At 39.0% G+C, this 20296-nt stretch overlaps 1 protein-coding gene across 1 annotated transcript in view; it reads left to right on the top strand.

The window, feature by feature from the left end:
* The first annotated feature begins 302 nt into the window (after window positions 1-302).
* WNT2 (Wnt family member 2) overlaps window positions 303-20296 on the top strand; it is a 62530-nt gene continuing 42536 nt past the window's right edge. Inside the window, exon 1 of the mRNA XM_072146959.1 lies at window positions 303-712. Coding sequence (XP_072003060.1) covers window positions 630-712 — 83 coding nt within the window. The 5' untranslated portion in view covers window positions 303-629. The remainder of the gene's footprint in view (window positions 713-20296) is intronic.

Raw genomic sequence — 20296 nt, 5'->3', positions numbered from 1 at the left:
TTGTTTCTCTCTTTTTCTGTGACTTTGACATCAGCATTAATGTGAACAGTAAAAGCACAGCTTAGGATATATTCTCAGCTTTGTGGGTTACAGTGAAAAAGGAGAAGGACACATGGATTGTATTAATATAGTATTTTCATACACTTTTGTTTGACCGAATCTTATTTGGGTTTCAGGTTGCTAAGAGGTGACTTCAGGGTTTCATTGTCAATCAGAGGTGTTCTTTGTAGCCCTCCCTCCTCTAACCCCTCTTGTCTTTTGACATCATTCCATCCATCAGTGTTATACACCCACCCATTCTGCAGGCAACGTCTATCAGCTCCAGAACGGTACTTCCACTGCTCAGGAAGGATGAAATAAGCTTACCTCTCGTTCTCTTCCCCACTCACCATTTCATTCATACAGAGCTGAAGTCATTTGAGAATGTTCCAAGTCATTTTTCCCTGTAGTTTTAATTTCATATCACAGTAGCTGATCAGAGCCTGACAAAGAACTGTATGCTTCGGATACATTAGAAGGCGTATTTCATATGCTTAATGCTGAAACAATAACCTTTTTAACCTTTTTTTCCTTTCATCTCTCATGGGATTTTCTATACTAATATTGATATGCAGTGAGGGATTTTTAATATGAGCACCTTGTTCCTGGACATCTGGTTTGTTGCTCCTGTCATCTTGCTGTTTGTGACACCCGAAGCAACTACTTCGTGGTGGTAAGTCATTAATTCTGTTATAACCATGTTCTTTACAACATATAATAGAATAATTTATAATGGGAATGTTTTATTGCTATGAGGGTAATGTATTACATTGTCTTCATTATATCATATGGGGAAAAGAAATTATATATTATACACTAAAAATGTGATTTAGTCACTGGTCCACACAGCGACTGAGAACACAGTGGTTAATGTGATTTCATAGCAGCTGTATGTCTAGTTTATACCTTCTGGTGATAAAATATTAAGTTGGTTAGTGGGGGTAATATTACTTGTAATAAGCTTTTTGTTACATTACTTTTAAGCATTTACTTCTTTTGGCATGCATGCAGCTTGAGCAGTATGATCTATCTGGCTCAATAAGATGAATCTGGAATATGCAGCAGAGCTCAGCATTTTAATGTTGGTTTTGTCTACAACAGACATTGCTATAATCATCTCTTACAGTGGACTGAATGTAGTGCCCTTGAATGTCTATACTTTGGTTTTCCAATGCTGATAAAAAAAAGCAGTTCACTACTGCTTATATAGTACTACTGCCGCTGGTCATCAGATTATATCCTTCACTTCATATAAATATACACATTTTGCCTTGGTAACAAAATTACTCTATATACTAAAAGGGATTTTACCATCAAACACGCATTACTAGAAAATTATGAATCATTTCCAAATTTTCTACCCAACATGAACTGTTACCATTTTCCCACTGCATACATGACATATGTACATACTCCAGCTTATTGAATGATGGTATGTATGTGTCACTGTGTAAAGACTCTCGACTCTGCTCGACCATTAGGAATGATGTGAGTTGGCTTCTATAATACAGCTCATGGTTGGTAAGTAATTGCATATAAAATGTATAGAGTTTTTGTGTACATAAAATAACACTATGAAGAACATTATATTTCCTTGTTTTTCATCTTCTTTGGTTTTCAAATGCTAATATTAATGTTTTTGAGTTCTGCATACTTTGCACTGAAGATTTCAGAACATGAGGTCAATAGAAAGTATGAGTAATTTAACTGTTTAACCCACCGGTTACAAACAGTGAAGACAAAAAGATACGTTGGGCCTCACATTTTGAAAGTCTTTATTAGATGAACTTGTAAGACAGTGTATTTTAAGGTGCTTTTCCAAACTTTCTTAGCTAATGGGGAACATCTGGGCACCAATGATGTAATAGACTTGTCTATAATAATATGCTTCTACAGTGGACACAACATACTGATTTTGTGATTTGTTTGGGCATCTTTTTCTACCCACTTTCTTGCTTTGCTATAATAAAGTAACATCACATAATATCCTAACAATGACCTGCTAGTGACCTGGCACGACTTGCATATACAGGCAGTCCCCGGGTTACATACAAGATAGGGTCTGTAGGTTTGTTCTTAAGTTGAGTTTGTATGTAAGTCGGATCTGTATATTTTATTATTGTAATCCCAACCAGAACTTTTTTGGTCTCTGTGACAATTGGATTTTAAAAATGTTGGGTTGTCATAAGAAACAATATTAACACTAAAGCTTCATTGCAGACACCTGTGAGAACTATTACAGCTGATCATTGTAGCCCAGGACTAAAGTACAATAAATTACCAATATTCAGAGGTCCGTTTGTAACTAGAGGTCGTATGTAAGTCGAGTGTTCTTAAGTAGGGGACCGCCTGTACTTTTATTTAATAAATCCATGTATTATGAAATTAACCGTTTTAAGAGCAAATATTTAATTAGCTCAAATAATATGTTTTTCATTTTTGAAGACAAAAGCAGGGCATTTTTAAATGTACCATAACTCTGGGTAGCACATGTGAGAGTGGTTGTCTATGTTAGTTACACTACTCTGGTCCATACACTGTATCTGGAGTGGCTGATCAGCCCTATTTATTTGATGAATTATTCTGTTTTAGTTAGATCTGTAAGTTGTAATGTTTTTGGTCCATCCATCAAAACTTTTTACATCCATTCAATACAGTTCTTGTGCTTGACAACTTTATATGGATAAATGATAAAGTTGTATTCCATGAGAAAAAGATGCCTTTTATAAATCCGTTGACACCAATTTCCAGACAGGTGTGTTAAACCATGTTAAAGCATGTCTTAACATGTCTAATTTGCTTTTATAGAGTTGTATCTTAAAGCTTCTGCTTTTGACAGAAATTGTTTCGGTAATATTATATTAGGTAATTTCCAATGATGCTTTTCTCTGCTGTTAGCATTAAATGGCTTGAGTTGGAGCTTGACCTTCACTATTTGGTTAATAAATGTTTAAAAGAATAGTTTTTTAATCCAACAATTACATGCGTTTTTTAATTCAACTTTAAGCAATCTACAAATACACAATTGAACATGCTTAATACTATAACTTTTTTAGGAAGTTTCTACAACTATTCAGTTTTTGATTTAAAATGTGCTCTTTGACATGTGTCAGAGAGCTCATAGATGTCCAAGCATTGTGACAGTAACAAATTATATACTATGCGAGTACTGGAAATGTACATTAGTTTAAACTAAATTCAAGTATAATTAATGCTGAATTTGAAAATGTATTACACAACCAGGTCACTGATCTGCTTTTTACTATATAATTAACTTTATGTAAGAATATATTTTGTGGCTGTTTGTGGAAAATCAGATCTTTCAGTCGTCACTTGAATATCTGCTGACTCTTAGTAGTCATCCAGTTTTAGAGACCCTGTCAGACTCTTCTGTGTGTTATATGCAGAATCATAATGCTATTGATTTACTTGAAATGTTTGTATCATTTGGAGATCTGTCATCTGTTAGTAGTGTTGGAGGACTTGAAACGCGTAGATCTTTTTCTAGGGATGTACATCTCCAGTTTTTATCATGTCTAAATAAAGTGAAGTTTTTATATTTTTGTAACAATTGAAGTCCTGGAGACTGTGAAAATATCACATCAAGGTTTTATTTAGAAATGTTATTAGACATAGAAAGTTTTTCATCTGATTAACTGGACACCTCAAGCACATAATCTGCAAAAAGGTTTCTGTTAAGAGTATAATGAGTATATGTTTATAAATACAATGGAGTATTTTTTGGGTTTAGGGAGTGCATAAAAATCCTAGTCTTACAAAAATATATAGGAGTGACAATCCCATTGACTCCAACAGTAATGGATATGCAACAATGTATTGAGAATATTTTTTGGTGGGAAGCCTGTTATTGGGAGGCTCTCAAGATTGAACTGTAAATAGTCAGATAATGTTAAAAATGTTCGGATTGAGGAGTTTTAAACCATGGACTTCAAAGCTACCTAGAAATTTGAAGGTGTCCAATGCATTGGTGTTCAGCTTCTCAAGAATTAAAATGTGATTTACTTGATGTACAGCCAACCAAACACTCAAGCTTACACCCTGCTAGGAGGTTACATTGGATGAGCTTTAGTGTAGCACAAATCTAGGACAGTTTTCTCACATATCTTTCTAGAGATAGAAAGATAGAGCTGCAGCTGCTTAAATGTTATCAATCCCATGCTGTACATAATAGGACCTGCTGATATAATGTATTCTAAAGTCACGTGACCGTAGTTGGTGCAAGAAGGTGAAATGTAGAGATGGGCTAATTTGTTAAAATTCGGTTCGTCCCGATTCTCAGAATTTTTCGGAAAATTTGATTCGACCTGAATTGAATCATGACAAATAGCGTTAAAAACAGATATTTCCTGGCTGCAGAGAGCCTATACGGTTTTGTAGAATGTTGTGCCATGCTTAAATATGCATAGGGAGCGTGGTTTGGTCTCCAAACAATGCTGTGTTTTAGTATGACACGCACATGACAGCCGCCGCTCTTAGAATCGCTTTACTCTTCAATTCCATGTACACTTACAGAGGCCAACTTCACCAAATAAGCGAAGCGGAAACACAGCCTGACAAGGTAATGTCTGTGCCAGCTCGAAAGGACTGAGCTGGGGGCCAAGATCCCACTATAACAGTGATGGCGAACCTTTTAGCGATCAAGTGCCCAAACTGCAAGCCAAAACCCACTTATCTACTGCAAAGTGCCAACATGGTAATTTAGAGCAATATTACCTACATAAGGGGCAAATAATACTGCCACATGTTTACCACCACTATTACAACAACATAAATAACATCATGCTTAATATTACCACCATACAGTAATTGATTTTATTGCTAATATTGAACATTATCGCCATATAGTTATAAATATTTGTGCTATACAGTGAAGATATGGCATAATGTAAGAGATACTAATTCTGCTGCTGCTCATATACAATAGAGCCATGGCACTGCCAGGCACTTTTATTCTGTTTCTAAACTAAATCAAAGCTGTACATGTGACTGCACCATTAGACCTCAGAGTGTGTTCAATTGGGCAATAACACATGCGTTTTCAAATGCATCAGAACCGCTGAGAAGTGGAGATTAGCATAGCTGTTAACAAATCATTTACAAAACGCATGCAGTAATGCATGTGTTAACGCAGCATTAACAAACACATGCATTACTGCTACGTGTGAACACACCCTCAACACTACCATCTATGAATGAACACCACATGTTTTCCATTGTTTACATGTCAAACATGTGGTGATTATTCTGGATCACAAGAATTTAGGTTTAATTTAGGAGATATAATAGGTGAAAGCTGCATTGCAGGGGAGCAGTGAGAGAGGGAAACAGGGGCAGGTACTGAATGTGACAAGAAAGGCGACTAAATGAGGTCTAAGTAATCTGGTAAAATAAAACAAACTAGCACTGGGGGGATTGGGGAATCCTGTTTGGCAAGATCTCTCTGGGGCAAAGTGGGTGTTGTGGAGTGGAGGGCACTAATACACTAAAGGTGTATACAGTATGCATAAACCAGACATATACAGTACACACATATATACAGTATGCATAACACAGACAAACAGTACATACATATATACAGTATGTATAACATATATATACACTCACCGGCCACTTTATTAGGTACACCTGTCCAACTGCTCGTTAACACTTAATTTCTAATCAGCCAATCACATGGCGGCAACTCAGTGCATTTAGGCATGAAGATTGTAAAAACGTTGCCTGGTCTGATGAGTCGCGATTTCTGCTGCGACATTCGGATGGTAGGGTCAGAATTTGGCGTCAACAACATGAAAGCATGGATCCATCCTGCCTTGTATAAACGGTTCAGGCTGGTGGTGGTGGTGTCATGGTGTGGGGAATATTTTCTTGGCACTCTTTGGGCCCCTTGGTACCAATTGAGCATCGTTGCAACGCCACAGCCTACCTGAGTATTGTTGCTGACCATGTCCATCCCTTTATGACCACAATGTACCCAACACCTGATGGCTACTTTCAATAGGATAATGCGTCATGTCATAAAGCTGGAATCATCTCAGACTGGTTTCTTGAACATGACAATGAGTTCACTGTACTCAAATGGCATCCAGTCACCAGATCTCAATCCAATAGAGCAGAGGTCCCCAACCTTTTTTGCACCAGGGACCGGCTTTAAGCTAGACCAGTTTTCCATGGTGGGGGTGGGGGCGGAGCTTTGGTCATATGGGATTGGGTTATGGAGGGGTGGAGCTTAGGGCATACTTATCATATAATTATGACATTTATAATGAGAATGTGATTCAACTTACCATAGGTCCAGTATGAGTGGGAGCACCAGGCTTGTTTCCCTGAATCAGTGGGAGCACTGGGCTTGTTTTCCTGCAACAAGACGGTCCCATCTAGGGGTGATGGGAGACAGTGAAACCCGAAGTTTGTTCCTTATGTCCAGTCTACTCCGTAATCTCGTTTTTGCTGTTGTCATGGCAGAAAACCCAGTTTCAGTGTACAGCACTGCTACTAGCACTGCTATATGCACCAGACAGCACTGTATGGGGAGGATACTGGCAGGACCTCTGTGTACAGCGCTGCTAAGTAGCAGCATTGTACATTGAGCGTCAGTGTATACTGCTGCTTAGCAGCGATACACACTGAACACCGGTATCGGGAGCCGCGTCACTGAAGCCAGTCTGCTGCCCCAGCACTCCCCACATAACATGTTCTGCCGGGGGCGTGTCAGTAAGGACAGCCTGCCGCCCCACCCCGTAAGGACCACACCATGGTGTGCAGGAGGACCGCGTCACTAAGACCCACCCCGTGACGTACAACAGGTACCATGCTGTGCTGTGGAGGCCTGCGTCACTAAGACCCACCCGACGCCCCACCCCGTCCTACATAATGTTCTCTGCCGGGAGCTGCAAGCTGTCACGGCTATGGCAGAAAACATTATACATCCACACAGAGCGAGCTCTGATCAGGTGCAGGGCGGACCGGCTGATAAACTCCAACGGCCCGGTCCTGGTTCGTGGACCGGCGGTTGGGGACCTCTGCAATAGAGCATCTTTGGGATGTGGTGGAACGGGAGATTCGCATCATGGATGTGCAGCCGACAAATCTGCGGCAACTGTGTGATGCCATCATGTCAATATGGATCAAAATCTCTGAGGAATGCTTCCAGCGAAGAATTGAGGCAGTTCTGAAGGCAAAAGGGGGTCCAACCCGTTACTAGCATGGTGTACCTAATAAAGTGGCCGGTGAGTGTATATACACATATATGCATAATACAGATATAAACACACATATATACAGTATGCATAACACACACATATACAGTACACACATATATATACAGTATGCATAACACACACATATACAGTACACACATATACAGTATGCATAACACACACATATACAGTACACACATATATACAGTATGCATAACACACACATATACAGTATACACATATATACAGTATGCATAACACACACATATACAGTATACACAGTATGCATAACACAAACACACACACACATGTGCATAACAAAGACCTATTATATATCTGTGTTATGCATATGTGTGTAAATGTCACATATACACACACATATATATGTATGTGAACTGTATAAACAAATTTTAGACACTGTACAACTTACAGTTATCTATGAGGAAGGCACAAAGCAGCTTCTGGATGTTCCGGGTCACAGCATCCCCCTCCCCCTCTCTCTCTGTTCCGGCTCCATTTTAGGTCTCCTAGTAGGAAGGGGAGGTACAAGCTTCACCACGCTGCTTCCTGCTCCCAGTGCTGCACTATGAACTTCTTATAAACATTTAGAGCAGCGGCTCCTCTGACAGGAGCACAGACATTGTCTGAGGGGCCTGCAGGTCCTCAGTTTAGAAGAACTGCATTTACCCCGTGCAGTGTGACCTGTCTGCGCTGTATCTGAGCGCAAGGGGCAGATGCTGTTCTTCTAAACTGAGGACCTGCGGGCCTCTCTCAAGGGGCCGGTCGCAAGTGCACTCCCTGCGAACGTGATTGTTACGCCACTGCACACAGTGGAAGATGATGGTGTGCGTGCCAGCAGGGAGGGCTCTGCGTGCCCTGTCTGGCACACGTGCCATAGGTTCGCCACCACTGCACTTTAACATCAAAGAGTGCACTCTTTTTATACTCACATCAGATGATTGCATAGATTACGACAGAACCTGTTCTGTTAAACGCGTATACATGTAGAAACCCCCCAAACGAGTGCAGCGGGTGTGTCGGCAGTAATTCTGCATTGACGTCACTGTTCATTTTGCCCTTCATTTCATCCGTCAGTGTCTGCTTTCAATCCTGAAGCTTTCATTCCTTCTGACCGATGAAATGAAGGGAAATACTAAACAAAGTGGCAACGTCATAGAGCGATGGAGGGTGAAAGCAGCATTATGGAAGTCACAGGGTGTTCTAGGAAGGCAGCGGTTAGTTGGCAGCAACATGAATAGGCCACAGAGTGGCACAATGACAAATTATGGAGGTGGTGGCGGCAGGAGCCCAAAGGTGGCAGCAACATGGAAAGCCACAGAGTGGCACAATGATAGAGTGTGGAGGTGGCGGCAGCAGCAGGAGCCCACATAGCCCACAGCAGAGGAGGGAACATTGTGGCATAATGACAAAGTTTGAAATTAATTTGAAGTGGAAATTTTCCATCTAAATTTGAAGATTAGAGACGCCACATGCATCCATCATTACTTGGTAAAGATGATAGGAGGCAGATGGAGCAACTGGCAGCAGATGTGTGGCATGAGGCAGGTGGCAACATCAGAATAGTGGCTGAGGCAGGTAGTTAGAACCCAGGCTCATTTCTCAATATTTGGGGGGGGCGTCATGGCTGATCTAATCTGATGCATAAGTCATTGGTGAGTTGAAATCCTGGCCGATCCAAGCCTGATTCATCTTGACAAAGGTCAGTTAAGGGAGAGAAAAAAAAATCCCAAATTATTTTTCAAGTATATAAATGATAAGAAACTAAAAACGGAGAGTGTGGGCCCTCTTAGGAATAACATGGGGGTCATTGTGAAAGGAGATTAGGAAAGCGCCAATCTACTGAATGTTGCCTTTTCAACTGTCTTTACCCAGGAATCCCCCTGGAGGAATGATGTAAATTCTTTTTGGAATGTCAACAGTTTAACCCAGGAAGAGGTACGGCACCAGCTCACAACCTCTAAGATAGATAAATCACCGGGGCCAGATGGCATACACCCCTGGGTTGTACATGAACTATGTACTGTGATAGACAGACCGTTATTTATAATATTTGAATATTCCCTGAGGACTGGTTATTTTCCACAGGACTGGGGCATAGCAAATGTGGTACCAATATACAAAAAATGATCAAAAAGCGATCCTGAAAACTACAGACCCGTGAGTCTGACTTCTGTGGTGGGGAAAATATTTGAGGGGTTCTTAGAGACGCTATCCTGGAGTATCTCCCTGTACTTAAGCTTATAACCCAGTATCAGCATGGGTTTATGAGAGATCGGTCCTGATTGGCTTCTACGTGGAATTAAGTTCCAGACTGGATCTGGGCGACGCTGTGGATGTTGTATATCTGGACTTTTCAAAGGCATTTGACAAAGTGCCGCATGAACGGTTGGTACAAATAATGAGACTGCTGGGACTAGGGGCAAATCTGTGTATTTGGGTAAGTAATTGGCTTGGTGATAGAAAACAGAGGGTCGTGGTTAATGGCACATAGTGGGTTTACACAGTCAAGTTTCAATATTTACAAATGATACCAAGCTGTGTAAAGTAATAAAGACTCAGGTCGATTTACATTACAGAGGGATTTGTGGAAGCTTGAGGAGTGGGCAGAGAAATAGTTGATGAGGTTTAATGTAGATAAATGTAAAGTTATGTGCTTGGGTCATGGAAACAAAAAGTATAATTATGTTCTAAACAGTCATATACTTGGTAAAACTGGAGCTGAAAAGGACTTGGGACGGTATTGGTGGATTATTATTTAAGTGACCAGAGCCAAGCGGCTACTGCTAAAGCAAATAAAATAATGGGATGTATCAAGAGAGAAATTGATTCTCATTATAAAGACATAGTTTTGTCTTATACAAATCCCTGGTCAGACCACACATGGAATTTTGTATACAGTTTTGGGCACCGGAGTAAAAAAAGGACATAGTAGAACTGAAACTGGTACAGATTATTAGGGGAATAGGGGACTAGAATACAATGACAGAATACAAAATTTGGGATTAGTCAGTTTAGAAAAAAAGACGACTGAGGGGAGACCTCATTACAATGTACAAATACCTGAACGGACAGTACAAGGATCTATCCAGAGATCTTTTTATGCCTAGGACCAGGACCTGTGACCAGGACAAGGGGGCATCCTCTACGCCTAGAGGAGAGACGATTCTACCATCAACATAGGCAGGGATTCTTTACTGTAAGAGCAGTGAGACTATGGAACTCTCTGCAGCTGGAGGTTGTTATGGCAGACTCTATGTACAAGTTCAAGAGGGGCCTGGATGCCTTTCTGGAGGGAAAAAGTATCACAGGTTTTGGGGATTAAACATTTATTTAATTCTTAGAGGTTGGACTTGATGGACTTGCGTTTTTCTCCTGCCTTATATACATGTACTATGATACTATGATAAGAAGACAAGAGAATATAGTAGGTATCCAGGTCATATCCCTACATGACATGTTTGCTTATGAAGAAAGACTCATCAGGGGTATAATAGACCACTTTGTACTGCATCAGGTTTAAAAACAAAAACAGAGGGGAGCAGGAGGAGCACTGGAGGATGATCTAAAATAGGTTTCTGGCAGTGGCTAAATAAAGCGAGTGAAATAAACAAGTCAGTTATCCTTCATGAATGATGCCGGATAGGGTCTTGTACTGTCAGCAGGCAGCGCCTGAATTGGGGAGCCCTTGTGTCATGCGTTGTGCCATTGTGTCAGTGGATGACCTGTGCATGATGTCACAAGCAGCTGGGGTTTTCTGAGGGACGATCTGTAGTATATTTATATTAGGCTATGCTGGGGGTAAAACACACGTTATACCTCCACACCTGGACCATACCTGTACCAACCCAGGCTAGAAAACTTTACCATTATTTATCAAGTGCATCAAAAAACTTTTAAATAAATAAAGTATAAGTTATGTCCAAATTGACATTATTTTAAATCCTCGATCACACAAAAAATGAAATGAAAAGGCTTTATGAACCCAAAGCGTCCGCTAAAACCACTCTTCGTCTCCAATGCCACATAAAAGGTTGGTATATAAAATGAGACTGCTGGGAATAGGAGAAATTCTGTGTATTTGGGTAAGTAATTGGCTTAGTGATAGAAAAGAGGGTGGTCATTAATGGCACATTCTCAGATTGGGTTGACGTTACCAGTGGAGTGCCACAGGGGTCAGTATTGGGGCCACTTCTTTTTAATATTTTTATTAATGACCTTGTAGTGGGTTTACACGGTCAAGTGTCAATATTTGCAGATGATACTAAGCTGTGTAAAGTAATAAATACTGAGGTCGATAGTTTGGCATTACAGAGGGATTTGTGGAATCTTGAGGAGTGGGCAGAGAAATGGTTGATGAGGTTTAATGTAGATAAAAGTAAAGTTATGCACTTGGGCCATGGAAACAAGAAGTATAATTATGTTCTAAACGGTCAATTACTTAGTAAAACTGGAGCTGAAAAGGACTTGGGGGTATTGGTGGATGGTAAACTTAATTTTAGTGACCAGAGCCAGGCGGCTGCTGCTAAAGCAAATAAAATTATGGGATGCATCAAGAGAGAAATAGATTCTCATGATAAAGACATAGTTTTGCCCTTATACAAATCCCTGGTCAGACCACACATGGAATATTGTGTACAGTTTTGGGCACCAGTGTATAAAAAGGATATAGTAGAACTGGAACGAGTGCAGAGGAGAGCAACCAGGATTATTAGGGGAATGGGGGGATTAGAATACAATGACAGATTACAAAATTTGGGATTATTCCGTTTAGAAAAAAGACGACTGAGGGGAGACCTCATTACAATGTACAAATACCTGAACGGACAGTACAAGGATCTCTCCAAAGATCTTTTTATACCTAGGCCTGTGATCAGGACAAGGGGGCATCCTCTATGCCTAGAGGAGAGGCGATTTTACCATAACCATAGACAAAGGTTCTTTACTGTAAGAGCAGTGAGACTGTGGAACTCTCTGCCGCAGGAGGTTGTTATGGCGGACTCTATGTACATGTTCAAGAGAGGCCTGGATGCCTTTCTGGAGAGAAAAAATACCACCGGTTATGGGGATAGAACATTTATTTAATTCTTAAAGGTTGGACTTGATGGACTTGCGTCTTTTTCCAGCCTTATATACTAGGATACTATGATTACTAACTCATGTAAGGGGTGGGTCAAATTTTCTACAAAGGCATGCATTTTTGTGAAGATTCTTTTTTCTGTGAATAATAATAAATAAAGAAGGGATGGACAAATTGACATTTTTTTTACCCCTTTCGGATGCAGCTGGTTTGTATGTAAAGCGTAAGTTATGATTTTACTAAATTCTCATATGTGATTCCACCTTTAAAAACAAAAATAACAATGCCAATATTGTACTGATTGCAATTTTTTCTCACTAGTGGTGAAGTGGGCGTCTTCCTGTACTTGCGCTGAAGTTAAGTCCAATTCAATCTGCCCACATATCCCATGATGCCTTGTGTTCTCTCTCAAAGCAATTTCCCTTTAAATCCATTTAGTTTCCCACAAGTAAATCCACTGAACACTGCATAGTGGACATACAGGATGTATATGGTGACTAGCCTGTATATGTAATAAATAGAAGGAATTATAAGTAAAATAGTTACATGAAGTGTATTGCCTATACTGTGTGAGCACTATGAGTTAATGGCTTCTCAGCACTTTTTGCTCTGTGAAGAGTACAAGGTGGGTAAAGAGCTGCAGCATGAGGTTATGAAAAAAACAGATAGCTCTGTTAAATCACAGACTGGGAAGGAGGAACTGATAGGGACAGAGGAGATCTTGTACCTCACTATTCTGTGTAGGAGACCTCCCTTGTCCACTGTCCTGAACACACTTGTTTCTGCTACATACACAGAGCACTGTCACGTGACCTCCTCCTCTGTCAGCAGTGAGCGGGAGCCCCTCCCCTCCTGTGAGACTGTAGATTTGTTTAACAGAGCTGGTCAGCAAAGGCAGAGGATGGAGCTACTTCAGCATTAAGATAATCTGAGGAGTATAGCAAAGAAACTGCTGAATATAGGTAACAAAGATAATAGAGTTATTGATTTGTGGAGGAAAAACAACTTTACAGTTCTTCAAAGCTCACAACCTTTTTTTTAATATAACTTTTCAACACTTTAACTTATCTAAGCAATTTTTTTGTGACATGTAGTTTTTCTAGTGGTATAATTTTGCTGATTGATTAGGTTTTGGGGGGGGGCAAAAATTCAACAAATTAAGAAAAAATGTCCAATTTCAAAGTTTTACATTTTGTATTTATTAGACAAAAGTCATACCACAATTTTTTATTAGAAGACTCTTTCCATTTGTCTAATTTCAATCTTCATCATTTTTATTTACTTTTGGTTATTTTTTACAGATGTTAGAAGGTTTATAGTTTAACCCCTTAAGGACCAGGCCCTTTTTCGTTTTTGCATTTTCATTTTTCACTCCCAACCTTCAAAAATCTATAACTTTTGTAATTTTCCATGTAAAGAGCTGTGTTTTTTGTGTAAAAAATTGCACTTTATAGTGATGGTATTTAACATTCTATGCTGTGTACTGGGAAGTGGTAAAAAAATTGTGAATGCAGTGAAAATAACACACAGAAAATAAAACACAGTTGCGCATTTTCTTGTCAGCTTGGATTTTACGGCTTTCACTGTGCGCCCCAAATGACATGTCTACTTCATTCTTAAGGGTCGGTATGATCACTGGGATAACAAATTTGTATAGGTTTTATAATGTTTTCATACATTTACAAAAATTAAAACCTGTAAGAAAAAAAATTTCATTTTGCCTTCTTCTGGCGCTAATAACTTTTTCATACTTCGGTGTAGGGAGCTTTGGGTCTTGTCATTTTTTGCTACTTTTGATGTAGTTTTCAATGCTACTATTTTTAGGACTGTACGATCACTTTTAAAAAAATGTTATATTTTTCAAAATGCCAAAAACGCACTATTTTCCGTTACAGGGTTAAACTCACTCTCAAGGTGAAAAAACTTTATTTTACATTATTATATTTTTATTATATTTTGATAGATCGATACCTAATGTGTTTATGATTTTTACTGTTTATATTTTATGACTTCTAGGGAAAGGGGGGTAATTTGAATTTTTAGGTTTTTTTAGTATATTTTTTTTTACTTTTTTTATCTTTCTTTTTACTTTTGTATTTTTCAGACCCCCTAGGTTGTCTGATTGATCCTACCATATTTTGGCATACTACAGTATGGCAGTATATGTGGATTTTGCACATAATCTATTACAATGTACAATTGCAATTGCACTTTGTAATAGCCTAAAACATCATAGCCTCGGATCAGACCCTGGGGAGTCTGAAAAATAGTAAAAATAAAAAAGTTCTAAAAAAAATTGTAATTAAAAAACCTAAAAATTCAAATCACCCCCTTTCCCTAGAACAGATATAAATAAACAGTAAAAAAAATCCTAAACCCATTAGGTATCACTGCATCTGAAAGTGCCCGATCCATCAAAATATAGTAACAGTTTTTCACTGTGTTTAGCCCCGTAACGAAAAAAAGCGCCCAAAGGCGAAAATGGCATTTAGAAAAATATAAATAAATAAAGAAAATAAAAAGTGAACTAAAGGTCATGCAGTCCTAAAAATGGTAGCATTGAAAACGGCATCAAAAGTAGCAAAAATTACTCCACCCACAGCTCCATACAGCAAAGTATAAAAAAAGTTATTAGTGGCAGAAGATAGGAATTTTTTTTTTTGTGTACAGGTTTTAATTTTTGTAAATGTATGAAAACTTTACAAAACCTATACAGATTTGGTATCCCCATGATCGTAGCGACCCAAAGAATAAAGTAGACATCTTATTTGGGGGACACAGTGAAAGCCGTGAAATACAAGCCCACAAGAAAACAAAGGAAAATGTTTTTTCACCATTTCACCGCATTTGGAATTTTTTTCCCGCTTCCCAGTACACGGCATGGAATATTTTTAATAGCATCAATATGAAGTGCAATTCTGCTATACAGAAAACAAGCCATCACAGAGCTCTTTACTTAAAAAAGTTATGGATTTTTGAAGGTGGGGAGTGAAAAATAAAAATGAAAAAACAAAAAACGGCCAGGTCGTTAAGGGGTTTAAAGGAAATCTACCATTATATTTGATGCATTATGAACCAAACATACCTTGAGAATGCTGTAACTACACTGATGCAGGATCATATCTTGGTTAATCCCTGAGTTGAGTGGGTTTGCTGAAAAAACAATTATAAAATTCAGGACCTTGGAAAGCTGGGTCAGGCTGGCTGCCTACATAAACACATTATACACGGAGCTTGTCATTACACATGGAGCTTATTAAAAAATTAGGACTAGTTGGATATAATAGACAGTCCACATATTGGAAATTGTATATACCGTACAAAAAGAAAAAGATAGATGTGTATACAGGACAACAAAATATTTTATTATTGGATATCAAGACATTTAAAAACACTTAAAGGAGTATTCCCATTTCAATAAGTAATGGATATTGTTTGAATAATGGAAAGTTATGGAAAAATCCAGTATACTTTCTGTATCAATTCCTCACGGTTTTCTGGATCTTTGCTTGCTGTCATCCTATAGAATGTTTACTTCCAGCAGATAGAAATCTGGCCATGGTCACACAGGTGCACTGCTCGTTATGACACACAGCTCTGATTACGCTCTATGATACTAACGAGCTCTGCACCTGTGTGATCATGGTCAGATTTCTGTCTACTGTAAATAAACAAAGAAACTTCATATAGAATGACAACAAGCAGAGATCCAGATAACTATGAAGAATTGATACAGAAAGTATGTTGGAAAATTGTATTGTTTTTCATCATACAAATAACATTAATTTTCCAAAAAGGGAATACCCCTTTAGAAGGCCTGCGAAGATGGACACAATAATACAAAATCCATACTCCGTGTAATCAATATATGTACACAAAAGGTAATGCAGCTATATAGCTCCAAAAGGTAAGTACATATAGTAGTCACACAATAAACCAGATTGTATATTTTGGAGCAAAAGTATCATCTGCTTTTTCCTTCCGACGATACACATATTGGATACAATACGTGGGTCAGTCATGTTACGAAGAGCTTAGAGGTGTGGTATTCATTCTCCAATATGTCTATAACTAGGTCTTCATCCAAGTTGTGCATATAAACACAAGGAAATAGTGTCCAGAGTAAAAAATACTAACATCTGTAGGGCAAACCCAATATGCATTCCCAATTCTACATATCTCATGGTAAACACATATGCACAAACACTGAATAGCCAATATCTGTCCAAAAAAGCATGTCTGCGTTCAGACATATGTGAATGTCTCGCGGCATAAGAGGAGATGGATGTAATAATTTATACAAAACAGGAATACCTAAGCGCACTTGGTAGAGGAATACCTAAGCGAACATTGGTAGAGGTGTAGCCATACATTGAAAATAAAAAAGGGGGGGACAAAATATGTGACAAGATACCACCTGCAAATCACCTTTTAGAATAGTCATGAATATTGCCCTGCAATAAGAGTCTACATCACATGATTGAGAAAAATCGTAACAAAGGGCCAGTGCTGAAACAATTATAAATTATCAAGTCTGAACGCAGCCATATATACTCACCGGCCACTTTATTAGGTACACCATGCTAGTAACGGGTTGGACCCCCTTTTACCTTCAGAACTGCCTCAATTCTTTGTGGCATAGATTCAACAAGGTGCTGGAAGCATTCCTCAGAGATTGTGGTCCATATTGACATGATGGCATCACACAGTTGCCGCAGATTTGTCGGCCGCACATCCATGATGCGAATCTCCCGTTCCACCACATCCCAAAGATGCTCTATTGGATTGAGATTTGGTGACACTGGAGGCCATTTGAGTACAGTGAACTCATTGTCATGTTCAAGAAACCAGTCTGAGTTGATTCCAGCTTTATGACATGGCGCATTATCCTGCTGAAAGTAGCCATCAGATGTTGGGTACATTGTGGTCATAAAGGGATGGACATGGTCAGCAACAATACTCAGGTAGGCTGTGGCGTTGCAATGATGCTCAATTGGTACCAAGGGGCCCAAAGAGTGCCAAGAAAATATTCCCCACACCATGACACCACCACCACCAGCCTGAACCGTTGATACAAGGCAGGATGGATCCATGCTTTCATGTTGTTGACGACAAATTCTGACCCTATCATCCAAATGTTGCAGCAGAAATCGAGACTCATCAGACCAGGCAATGTTTTTCCAATCTTCTACTGTTCAATTTCCAAGAGCTTGTGCAAATTGTAGCCTCAGTTTCCTGTTCTTAGCTGAAAGGAGTGGCACCCGGTGTGGTCTTCTGCTGCTGTAGCCCATCTGCCTTAAAGTTTGACGTTCAGAGATGCTCTTCTGCCTACCTTGGTTTTAACGGGTCAGCTCGAACCCATCTGCCCATTCTCCTCTGACCTCTGGCATCAACAAGGCATTTCCGCCCACAGAACTGCCGCTCACTGGATGTTTTTTCTTTTTCGGACCATTCTCTGTAAACCCTAGAGATAGTTGTGCGTGAAAATCCCAGTAGATCAGCAGTTTCTGAAATACTCAGACCAGCCCTTCTGGCACCAACAACCATGCCACGTTCAAAGGCACTCAAATCACCTTTCTTCCCCATACTGATGCTCGGTTTGAACTGCAGGAGATTGTCTTGACCATGTCTACATGCCTAAATGCACTGAGTTGCCGCCATGTGATTGGCTGATTAGAAATTAAGTGTTAACGAGCAGTTGGACAGGTGTACCTAATAAAGTGGCCGGTGAGTGTATATTCGTATCAAATCATATGGACAAAAACAGAATTTATTTGCCACAAAGTTAATGTTCAGGTTGGATACAATCATATGGGCATCTAGCGGATGGCCCAATATTCCAGTTTATAAAGGGCATATAGACTTCTAAGCCTTTTAACAGAATCTTTGACACACTATTTGAACATATGTATGCTGTGGGCTGCAGACTACCTGGAAATACTATACAAATGCGTATCTAAAGTATTGGTCTCTTGTACTTTAGTCTGTCAGCTGCATGTTTTTGTTTTTTAGTGTACACGTAGGCTAACATTTGATTATTGTGCATTGGCTTTTTCGTCGTTCCCCCGATAGGTGTGAATAGGGCAGGAGTGTTTTGCTGATCAAATTGGACATGGACATATCTTGGGAGCAGTATATATATATATATATATATATATATATATAATATGTACCCTGTTTCCCCGAAAATAAGACAGTGTCTTATATTGATTTTTGCTTCTAAAGAGGCACTAGGTCTTATTTTCAAGGGATGTGTTATTTTTCTATGAACACGAATTTACATTTATCGTTGAACAAAAAATCAACTTCTCTAACATCTTTATGACTCTCCAAACTCTGAATTTCATGCAGTATGTCTTGTGACTCGATTTTTATTGGTATCATTAGCCCCAATCTCTACTGTTTAGTAAAAGAACTTTCCATAAATTACTCCTTCTTATCCTGGTAGCTGCTGGTATCACGTTTGCAGCACAACAACCAGTGATTTACTTCCATGAATTCTTCTCCATGTCACAACCTTCTGCAGCATCTACAAGATTTACTAATACTAATGTATGGCGCGGGGGGAGCTGCTGCTATGGCGGCCGCTAGGTCTTATTTTCAGGGGAGGCCTTATATTTCTAAGCCGGAACAAAATTGTACTAGGTCTTACTTTCAGGGGATGTCTTATTTTAGGGGAAACAGGGTATGTGGTATGCCTTTTTATTAGTACTCTACTATGTCTACATAATTATTAAATATTGAATTTACTAGAAAAGTTTGCACTTTGATTCGTTTACATTTCACCAAATTATTTATTTTGTCCATTGGTACTGTTGGCATTTTGATATTATGAGGTTATGCTATATTCACATATGGTTATGTTTAGACATTGCTATAAGATTGTGGAAGGCTCTACATCATGGTATTGGTTTTCCTTTATATACTATATATCATGGGACTGTATATTTTTTTCCGCTTTAAGAGTAGTCGTCAATGACCTCAAATGTACTGTGGATCAGGACCATATCTTATACTGACTAGCAGGGCACAATGGTTATGTTACGTTCTCTATACTCTCAGTAAGGTCCTTTCAAATTGCCACTATTGCATTTCTTACCGATTGTCGTTATATTAAGTTAGGACATTCTATATAGCATTGGTCTTTGTATACATATCAATGTATGTCTGTGTTCAGACTTGATCGTAGGGCATCATTTACAATTGCTTTAGCACTGGCCCATTGTTATGCACCATATAAATGTACAATGGAATAGGACCACATATTGTACATATTATACTCACGATCAGGGAACAATGGTTATGTATTATGTTCTCTATACTCTCAGTAAGGTCCTTTCAAATGGCCACAATTGCCTTTCTTACCCATCGTCATTATATTTAAGCTAGGACATTCTATATAGCATTGGTCTTTGTATATATATATCAATTACAGCAAATAAATTCTGTTTTTTGTTTTTTTTCTGTGATTTGATACAGATATGTATGTTTGCGTTCAGACTTGATCGTAAGGAATAATTTATAATTGTTTCAGCACTGGCACTTTGTTATGCACCCATAATGGCAAACTTACACTGAGTTATGATGTCATGTGATATAGACTCTTATTGCAGGGCAATATTCATGACTATTCTAAAAGGTGATTTGCATGTGGTATCTTGTCACATACTGTGTCCCCCCTTTTCTATTTTCATTGTATGGCTGCACCTCTACCAATGTTCACAGTGTCGACCATACCTTGCAATTGACAATGTGTTGACAATATTGGCTATTCAATGTTTGTGTATATGTGTTTACCATGCCCTACAGATGTTAGTATTATTTACTCTGGACACGATTTCCTTGTGTTTATATGTACAGCTTGGATGAGGACCTAGTTATAGACATATTGGAGAATGAATACCACACCTCTAAGCTCTTCGTAACATGACTGACCCACGTA

This window comes from Engystomops pustulosus, chromosome 4 (assembly GCF_040894005.1).
Source record: "Engystomops pustulosus chromosome 4, aEngPut4.maternal, whole genome shotgun sequence".
In the NCBI taxonomy this organism is placed as follows: domain Eukaryota; kingdom Metazoa; phylum Chordata; class Amphibia; order Anura; family Leptodactylidae; genus Engystomops; species Engystomops pustulosus.
This window is presented reverse-complemented; position numbering and strand designations above follow the sequence as displayed.